The 10,439-nt window shown below is 45.5% G+C and overlaps 1 protein-coding gene across 1 annotated transcript in view; it reads left to right on the top strand.

The window, feature by feature from the left end:
- The first annotated feature begins 376 nt into the window (after positions 1–376).
- BNC1 (basonuclin zinc finger protein 1) overlaps positions 377–10,439 on the top strand; it is a 28,021-nt gene continuing 17,958 nt past the window's right edge. The window contains exon 1 of the mRNA XM_058542560.1: positions 377–413. Coding sequence (XP_058398543.1) covers positions 405–413 — 9 coding nt within the window. The 5' untranslated portion in view covers positions 377–404. The remainder of the gene's footprint in view (positions 414–10,439) is intronic.

Raw genomic sequence — 10,439 nt, 5'->3', positions numbered from 1 at the left:
CGGCAGACACCTCCGCGCCGGCCGCCGCGAGCTCTCCGCCGTCTGCGGGCCCCGGCCTCGCCTCAGCTGCACCGACTTAGCGCGGGAGCGGCCGCCCGAGCACGAGGCGGCTCCCCAGCGGCGCAGCAGCGCCCGGAGCCTCTCGCCGCGGCGGAGGGGGAGGGGAGGGGAGGGGGAGGGGGAAGGGCGGGGAGGAGCCCCCCCCCCCCCCGCTGCAGGGGGCGGGCGTGCGGGCACACGCGGGGCGGGGGCGGTCACCGCGCCGCGCGGCCGGGGCGCCAGGGAGCCGCCCACTCGGCCGCGGCGGGCCCCGACGGCGGGAGCTTGCAGGCGGCGGCGCCCGCCGAGCCGGGCGGACGCGGGGCGGCCCGGGCCGGGCGCCGCAGCACTGCAGCGGCCGCACGATGGCCGAGGTGAGCGCGGCGTCTCCCGGGTGCGCGGCCCCTCTGCGGGCGGGGCGGGGCGGCGGGGGCGCCGCGGGGCCCTGAGCCCGTCGGTCCCTGGGGGCGCGTCCGGGCCACCTTCCCAGGGGCCGCCTGCGCGGCGGCTCGGCCCTTCCGCGAAGCTTGGCGTGAGGGCGCGCCTCTCGAGGTGGGAGGGCCAGGGGGGCGCCCGGACCCGTCGCCGCCCGACGCGCCCCGAGTGCGCGACCCGCCGCGGCGAGCGGCCGGTGCCCGGGACAGCTGGGCGGGCGCGTGGGAAGTGCGGGCCGGAGCGCTCGGGCGTCAGCCTCCCCGCACCGCGCCCGCCGCCTCAGCGCGGCCACTTGGAGCCCGGGGCCGTCGGACACGCCGTCTCAGCCGCCGTTACCTCAGAAGTGACTAAAGCGCTCGCGTTACGCGCTGGCCGCTCTGCTCCCTGGATTCCGTGTCTCTGGAGAACCAGGCGGCTGGTACCTTCTGTCACTCTGAGAAATGCGGGGACAGGCGAATGGCAATGACGGGGCTCCTGTCGCCTGGGGACAATGTTTGTATAAAACGGCCCGTCAGGCGCAGACGGGTCGGGTCGGGAGCTCCCGGGAGGACGGCGGCAGGGCGTGCGGCGGGTTCCACCGGGTCACGGCGGCCCGCCCGCCGTGTGCCCGCAGTCCGGGCGCGGGGAATGGGGTCGGGCTTGAGTGCCTCCACGGAAACGCCAGACAGACCCGGTTCCGGCCGCTTGAGGTGGTTTATCTGCAAGTGACAGGAGTGGGCTTGGCCGCCGGGCGGACGGCTGTGCCCCGCGCTTCCGTCAGCGCGACCCGCGGCCCCCTGGGTGGACCCTGCGACCCTCGGCTTCCCGGCCCGGAGCGCCCGGGCGGTTCCCGGTCGGCGACCGCGCGGTGGCGGCGGGGCAGGGGGCCGCGGGCGGAAGAGGGGGCCCCCGCGTGGTCCCCGCTGCCCCTCGGGCGCCGCCGGCCGGCACCGACCCCCACGGCCGCCTGGCTTTGCATAAGCTCCTCGGGATTTGTCAGCCAGATGTGACAAGATCGTTGGGAGGCGAGTGAAGGAGGAGGTCTGATATTAATCAGTGCATAGCTCGGAGCCAAACTTTCTCGAATGCGGTGTAGAAACATGTTCTTCTCATTTAAGGCATCTCTTTGTGGCTGTCGGGCTGCCACCGTCTGAGTTTGACAGTTAATTAGAATGCCAGCTAGCACTCTTAATTGCATGAGTAAAATTGTGTATGTTGGGGGGCGATCAGACACTCTAAGGTTCGGTAACGTCCCCTAGTTTTATGGCTGTGCCCACTGCAGTCCTCTGAAGATAGGGCGTTTAAATCGGGCCAGATGCCTGGTCGCAGCCAGGCCTCTGCTGTTAACGCTTAAGGGGCCTAAAAGAGGCCCCACTGGTGTCCTGGGAATCCCTGTCAGAGGGGGTGTGTGTGAGTGTGAGTGTGTGTAGGGGAGAACATGTGTTACTGCAGCTGAGGGCAGGCGGAGCAGATCTAACAATTTTTAAAAAATATATTCTCATCAAAGCAACAAAGATTTTGGCTTGACAGTAAGTGAATTGAAAAACAGCATTTGGCAGATGTTTTTTTTTTTCTGGTGTCCTTTCATTCCTTGTTTATTGTTTTAATTTGCTATTAGATTTCATGAGATCTTTTCATAAGATTTCTTAGACTTAGTTTACAAATACATGCTTCTGTGTTAAAACTTTTCTTCAGTGATAAATATACAGGATTCTCAATTGTCCCTTTCCAAATCCGTTAATATATATTATTAAAACTTCATTAAAATTGTATATGTCGAAACAAAATTTTTTGTACATCATGTAAAAACATTACTTCAGATGTTACAGATTTTCCAGAATTTGTTTTTTGCTTGAAATAGGTGTGAAAAGATCACCACCACTTTTGCTATGATGAATTTTTTTTTTTTTAATAATTTTATTTATTTATTTATTTTTTCCCCCAAAGCCCCAGTAGATAGTTGTATGTCATAGATGCACATCCTTCTAGTTGCTGTATGTGGGACGCGGCCTCAGCATGGCCGGAGAAGCGGTGCGTCGGTGCGCGCCCGGGATCCGAACCCGGGCTGCCAGCAGCGGAGCGTGCGCACTTAACCGCTAAGCCACGGGGCCGGCCCTGCTATGATGAATTTTGATAAATAACTTTATCCTTTTTGGCATGCCTAAAAGAATAAGATGTGAGTCATCATTTGATTTCTCATCTAATAAGTTTGCTAACTTGAATTTCACGGAGAAAGTATTACTATTTCAACTGAACTGCTGGTGAACATGTTTCCTGTTAGAGTTAAATGCTGAAAGAGGTGGTGAAATCTTCACTTAGCACAAGCGCTGCTAACACTTTGGGAACTCATAATTATGTTCAGACATCTGCATAATTTAATTTGAAATGTCATCTGTGCCCATAGATTCTATTCCCTTCAGAATAGTAAGGATTTAGTGACATGTTCCTCCTTCAGTCAGAGAGAAAGTAATTAGTTTGAAGTGGTTATTTGGCTGTTGATATCTACTAGGATGTGAAACAATGATCTGTTTGCTCTAGTTATAATTCACATTAGAAATATTAACCAACATGGAGTAATTGCCGTGGAAGTGTAAGGTTTGCATAGAGGATTATTTTTATTTTTATTTTTTTTCACATCTCTCCCATGCAGCAGTTAGGCCTGCATCCCAGGCCCGTGCCCACATTCTGTACCTCAGAATCATCAGCTTGGAGAGAAGGACCATCCAATCTATTGGGTGAGAAAAACCATATAGGTTTCCCTGTGGAACAAATTAATTGTCCTTTAAGCATAGTTTTATCATTTATGCATGCATAGGGATAAATATAAATGGGAAAACATTTTAAAAGTTCAGTTGGTAAAATTAAACCCCAGCTACAGGATGAGGGGCAGAAGTGTCTTTTAGCTTTTCTATATGACTTTAGAAGTTATTTTGACAGTGGCCGTTAAAAGAGTTACCCTGAAGATTCCACAAGGTAAATTACTTGCAGGAGGAGCATGCTATACCCCAGGGTGAATTTTCACCTCTACAGATGTCATTTAGAGTGAGTTACTTTTGTAGAAACAGCCCTGTTTAAAAAGAAATAGAAATACCCTAAGGTGAAATCTCAGTGCTGAGCCATCCATCTTTTTGCTGTCTAAGATCAAGATTTAGGGGGTCAATAAATATTTTTAATTAGCTTACTCCGAGTATTCTATGACATATTTTTTATTTTATTTGTTTATTTAGATATTTTATTTTTGATGACTTAGAGATGTTAAAGATAACTAGGTACTATGCAGAAGGGGCATCTGGAAATTTTTTTTTTTCCTTTTAAATTGGTTTCCACCTGAAAACCTTACTTCCTCTTATCTTGTCATCCTTTGAAGCCTTTTTTCCTAATGCTGGAAATTCCAGGATTCCAGTGTGGCCCCATTTCTCTTCACAGACACATGCCTATTTTATCCAAAAAGGGTGAGTCTAAACAGAGAGCAGATCTGCTTCACCTGGGTCCAGTTTGGGGCTTTCTCAGACTTCGCGTAGTTATAGGTAAACGAGTATTGCTGTTCCCGTCCACATGTGGTCTCATTATTATAAACCACCTAACAAATCACAGGAGGACTCTGCCTTGGGGGGATGATAATTTCACCCAGCTAATGTAAGGGAAAAGAGAGCTGGAGAAATAAAATGTGAAGGATAGGTCCAAACAGCCTATGTGGAGGGAAATGATTTGTCTCAGGTACTCTAATTCAGGCTGCTAACTTTTTTTTTCATATAGTTGTATTAGTTTGTCTCCTCTTATAGATTATTTGTATCATCCTTCCTTACACTCAAACAAACATAAAAATTATTTTCCGGGTCTACACCAGCTTCCAGAACCATTGTCTTTGTTCTGTTGACCTCTGATTGTTTCTTGGATTATTCATTGTGAAGGTAAAATTTTTATACAGACAACTCTAACATTTCATGATACACCATGCTGAATTTTAAGGCAGTGATCAGAATGGCATAATTTAACTAACTCTGATCTTTTCTTTTTAAAAACTTCATTTTGAAAATCTAGGGGTTTTTTTTACACTTAGTTTTTAAAATCTAGTTCTCGTAAAATTCCTGGAAGAAATGTTTGCAAAATTTTACTTAGAAATGTTCACAATTTTATCGTTATTTTGCATCAGCAGCAGTAGTGAAGTTGCATTGCTTGTGTAACTAGCCACCTTAGTTAAAATTATCCTTAAGTGTAAATGTCTTTTTTTGTTTTGGTTTTTGGTTTTTTTCCTCAGGCTGACTCATTTGTGTTCAGAAGTTTCCTACACGTGCAGTTAATGTCCGTCCATTTTTGTTATCAAAGGTTTCTGAGGATTACCTCTGAGGTCTCCCAAACTTAGGTTATAAAGGAAAAAATGCATCCCTATCATTTATATTTCTGTATAGTTTTTTCTTGTTTTTTAAAGAAGAAAAATTTGGTTTGGTTTCTAAGGTAATATTTGCATGTTTTTCTACTTTTTTTATTTTCCATTTTTGGAACAAGTAATTTTAAGAAAAAAGGTACAGCTGTTAAATTATTTTGGCACAGAGTTTATACTTTGATTTATAGAGATCAAAAGAACAGGTATTTTCCCCATCACCGTCTTTGAACTGAGCAGCAAGAGAACACTACGAGTGTGTCATGCATACTTTCTACTCACAGGTAGACATGGCCTAATGTCTGTCCCCTGAGTTTTACCTCCCACCTCCTCTTTCTCTGCCAGACCCTTCGTGCTTTCAGTTTTCTTTGACTGACCTCTCTTTTCATCCTCACTCATCTGCAGAGAGAAACCAGATTGTGTCATTTCTCCTTTAGTGTCATTTTTATATTGCAAGTGTTGCCTACCTGGTTTCTCAGTCTTCCCGAGTCCTTTCAACTATGCTAAACAGTATCTCCTCATTGTTCAGAACCCTGATGTTTCCATGAACCCAACAGAGAGACTCCTGGGTGCCCATCTGGACATCCCCATCTCCATCCTATATTGCCTTTCTGGGTCGGCTCTCAGTGCCCGTGACAGAAACCTCTACTCTGTGGTCCAGCCTCCCGGGCTTGACACTCATGAGCAGGGTAAGCCTAGGACTGGTATTTCCTGCACGCACTCACGAGAGCATGCCTGCTGCCTCCTGGAGGAAGCCTCCTTTGGCCTCTCTGCACAACACTGTTCTCTCCCTCTATGTCTGCCATCTCACTCAAAACTAAAGTTTGGGGGACAAAGGGAATCTTGATTTATCTTATTTTTTTCACTCTTTATTATAGAGAATTTCAAACAAAATTAGACTAGTTTAATGAAGCTCGGGGATTCAACAGTGATCAGCTTTCAGCCAATCCCATTTCATTCACCCCACCATTACCAACACTGGATTACTTTGAAGGAAATCCTGGGCATCATATAATTGCATTCACAAATATTTTAACATACAGCTCTAAAAGAAAAGGCTCTCTCTTTTTTTTTTTTAAACAAAAGCATTATACCTTATTGCACCTAAAAAAAAAAATTAACGATAACTCTTTAGTGTCATTAAATTTCTAGTCAGTGTTCAAATTTCCTTGATCGTCTTGTAAACTTTGTATTACCATTGGTTTGTTCAAATCAGGATCCAAATAAGGTACATTGTCTCTCTTAATCTGTAGGTTTACTCTTTACTTCTTTCCCTGTAATTTATCTGTTGAAAAAGCTGGGTCATTTGTCCTGTAGAGTGCTCCCCAGTCTGGATTTTGGTGATTGCTTCCTTGTGGTATCATTTAAACATTCCTCTATCCTCTGTATTTTCTGTAAACTGGAGTTGACCAGAGGCTTGATCTGATTCAGATTTGAACTTTTTTGGCAAGAACATCTCATACATAGTAGTATGTATCCTTCCATCCATAGGCAAATGACCTGGTTGTCATCTTTTTCATTAGGAGTTACAGAATGGTGGTATTCTAATTCTTCATTGATTTATTCACTGGAATACTTCTGTAAAGAGAATCTTTGTCTCCTCAGTGATTCAGTTACCCTAGAGTACAGTTTGTATAAAAAAGGATACATGATTTTTTTCCCTTTGTTTTCCAGTTTTCAGAATAATTAGTTGGTTCCCTAGCATTCTGTAAAGGCAGCCAATGAGTTTTTCGTTTGTTTTTAGTATCTTTTGAATTGCTAGGTTTTCATATAGTGAATGACTCACACTAGTTTTTGACAAGTCGTATTCTCTGCTCTGCTATTCTTGACCAATCAAGTTGTATAACTTTCTTCCCCAGTGAAAACACGTGCTCTCCTAGCACAGACACTGGGAGTTCCTCATCTTTGTATCCCCATGAGGTCCCCTGTGGTTATCAGTCCATGGTAGATGCTTTAAAAACAAACACAAAACAGCAACAATTAACAATTTAACAACAACAATTTGTTAAAGAAATTGGTATCATTTTGTCAAACTACTAATGGAAGATGATGGCACAAGATGAATGTCCGGTCTGTGTGTGTTTCTCCAGGTGGGCTTCAGTCTAGTGCTGCCAGCAGCAGATAAGCTACCTCACACAAAAGGACCTCGTGGATTTTCTTCTCTCTTCTTCCCAGTTGTCCTTATTGCCCAGCTGGCAGATAGTGGTAGTAAGTAAAGATAGTAAGTAAAACAGTGGAAAACTTAAAAATTGAAAGAAGTTAGAGAAAAATGAGAGGAGGGGAGGTTGGGAGCAAAAATCTCCAATTCTAGTAAGAGAAGTAAGAAATACAGAAAGTGTGTGAGAGGCAGAGCAGCTCTAAAGAGCAGTAGGGTAGAGACCTCCCAGCCTTGAACGATGCAGATTCCTGAACCAGGAGGGCTAGCCCTGCAGCCAGAGAGAATGGGAATGACAGTTTCACTGTAGGTGAAGAGAAACCAAGCCCTCTGCCCACAAGCTAAGGGTGGTCCCGCTGTTTTAGAAGACATCTTGTATTCTAGATCCTGATTGGCAGTTTTTGATATGCACTGCGGTTTTCAAGGACTCAAACATATTAACAGCAATCGTCTATATTGAACATTTAAAAATATAACTTGAGAAAACTTGAAGCATTTTTATTCTAAAGCTTAGCAACTTAAAAAGTGATTTGTGATTTAGCAGACTGGGTCCTTTGATTTCAAGTTGGGGAATTATGATTCTTACTACTGAGAATCTGGCACAGTCTTAGAATCTCACTCTTAGGAGAGGACCACAGACTCTAAACTTGGCCTTGGTGATTTCTAGTTCGCCATTTTCACATGGTTTTTGTGTGGCCCTTTCCACGTTCAGCAGGACAATCAGTGTGTAAATTAGGAACTACATTTGGCTACTAGGAAAAGAGCTCCTAAATCACAGTCAGCATCCTTTCTGCTCAGCCAGCCTCAGGGCTTGACCTCAAGGTTGCCTCATGGTCGCAAAATGGCTTCTAAAGTCCAGCCATCATATTCTTGTTCCAAGAAGAAGAAAAAAGGAAAGGCAAAGAAGTCTCTCAGCTGAGTCAGCTCCCATTTGTGAGGAGCTTTCTGTAAAGCTCCACCCAGCAACTTCCACTTGTATACCATTGGCCAGTACTTAGTCACCTGGCCACCAGCAGGGACTCATAAATTAAGATTCTTTTACCAAGGCAAATCAGGCAAAAGGATATTGGGTGGGCATCTATAATTAGTAAGCATGGTGCAGCTCTCTCATTGATTGGTTCATTATTCTCTCAAATAATGCCAGTAGAGGGTTTACGAAGGATCAGGCCCACTGCTAGCCGCTAGGTGTTGGTTTGGAGTTTCAGAGGTTTTGTTGCCTCTTTTGGGAATGATTCATTGTGTAGCAGCTTTTATGGAGACTTTTATTGTAGGTACTTTTGGTAGCTGTGTGCAGAGGCAGACCATCAGAGTCCAGAGGACCTTAGAACCCTACTTGTGGACCTGGTAGCAACAACAGTCTCACTGTATGAATTGGTCTTTTCAACTCTCCATCTGTATGTCCTCATTAATGTGGCTAATAGGCTTCTGAGGTATGCAGGAGCAGCTCTCCAGCCCATTTTAGTCAAAGGCTCCAAGGCATGGAGCTAAAGGTTACATGGCTTAACAGGAAGTAAGACCTAAGTCCCCTGAGGCCAATAGTAGGTTTTACTACCTCCCAGTGAAAGATGCTCAGTGTGGTGAGGGGGAAAGAGCTCAGGCTTCCCACCTCTGCCTCTAAAGGTATCTTTATACAGGCAAAGCATAGTCATTTCATACCTTTTCTCAAAAGATCAGTGTTAGAACAAAATCCAGACTCCTTGGCCTGCCCCCAGATCCTATACAGAGTGGTCTCTGTCACCTCTCTGACCCCCATTTTCTACCATTAACCTTACTAACTCCACTCTATCTACACTGGCCCCTTGTCTGTTCCCTAAACACTCCAGCCTCTTTGGTGCCTCAGGGCCTTTGCACTTTCTGTGCCCTCTGGCTAAAACACTCCTTCCCTTTCCAGGTTCTCACCGGCTCCTTGCCATCCCTTGGGACTCAACTCAAATGTTACCTCCTCAAAGGCTTTCGATGATGACCGTATCTAAAAGGCATGCAATTCTACCTCTCCCCCTCCATGCTACCCAGTAAAATTGCTAGCATTGCTTTCTGCATAGTTCTTTCATAGCATTTGCCTTATTCTGAAGTGGTAGTTTGTTTATTTACTTGTTTGTTTTTTGTCTCTTCCCTCTAGACTATAAGCTCCCTGAGGGCAGGGACCACATTGGTCTTTTCAACACTTTAACCCTCAGAGTTTAGAACAATGCCTGGCTCATAAATGCTCAGTAAATATTTATTCAATGAAAAAAGTTTCTTTACCAATGTGGAACTTTAATGTCCTTATGTAAAGAATGTGGATGATAATGCCTAACTCTCAGAAGTTGCTGTAGGGATTAAATGAAACCATAAATGTAAGTGCAGTTAGCACCAAATATTGATATTTTAAGATATAATCTATCCCCAGTATCCAGATTTGAGACCACCTTGATACCCTGTAAGTTCCTCGGTTTCCTCATCTATAAAATGGGGATAGTAATACCTACCTCCCGGGGTGGTTGTGAGAAAGAAAATGAGATAATACATGGGCACTGGATAGTGCAGTGCTTTATACATGATAAATGCTCCATAAAGCTACCAACTGTGTGACCTTGGGAGAATTACAAATCTTCCAAAAATATAAGTTTCCTGAGAACAATTCCCACCTCACAGTGGTGTAGTGAGGATTAAATGAAATCAGCTATTAAATATGAGCACAACCATGTGCAAGGGCGGATGCTAGAAGAGTGGCTAGTCTCTCCTTCAGACTCAGAACTGCCCAGTAGAACTCTCTGTGATGATGAAAATGTTCTGTATCTCTGCTGGCCAGTATGGTAGCCATTAGCCACATGTAGCTACCGAGCACTTGAAATGTGGCTAGTGTGACCAAAGAATTAAATTTTTAATCTTGTTTGATTTTAATTAACTTAAATTTAAATAGCAACATGTGGCTACCATATTGGACAGGGCGGATTAAGTAACTTGAGCCTACAAAGCTACCTGGCTGGTGCACAATTCGGTTTTGTGCCTGAGCCAGATCACACATGACTCCTCTCAAAGGGTCAATGCTATGAATCGGGAAACCCCAATGGTTTTCTATAATTTTTCTCCTTCCTCTTCCATCTAGTCCCCCAAGAATATCCCCCTGAATTTATCTTCAGTGATAGGAAAATATCTGCGTGTGCTAGAGATGAAAACAGCTTTGAAGTGGACAGTGTTTATTCTCAAGCTCAGTCATTCGAATCCCATCAGAAGCCTGCACTGTCCAGCAGTGGATGTCTGTGCATCTGTCCTGCAATGTACCTGGGCGGCTGCTGCTGGGAATTCAAGTCAGCATCTCCTGACGGGAGGCCTGGGGCAGCATCTCCCTAGGCTGAAGGTAGAGCAGGGGTGTCTGGGAGAGGAAGTGGGACCCTCAAACCTACCTAAAAACTGGGTCATAACTCTCCATCCCAAGATTGCAAATAACCAAATCATCCATCACGTACT

This window comes from Diceros bicornis, chromosome 5 (genome assembly GCF_020826845.1).
Source record: "Diceros bicornis minor isolate mBicDic1 chromosome 5, mDicBic1.mat.cur, whole genome shotgun sequence".
In the NCBI taxonomy this organism is placed as follows: domain Eukaryota; kingdom Metazoa; phylum Chordata; class Mammalia; order Perissodactyla; family Rhinocerotidae; genus Diceros; species Diceros bicornis.
Note: the sequence above shows the minus strand (reverse complement) of the source record. Positions and strands in the feature narration are given on the sequence as shown.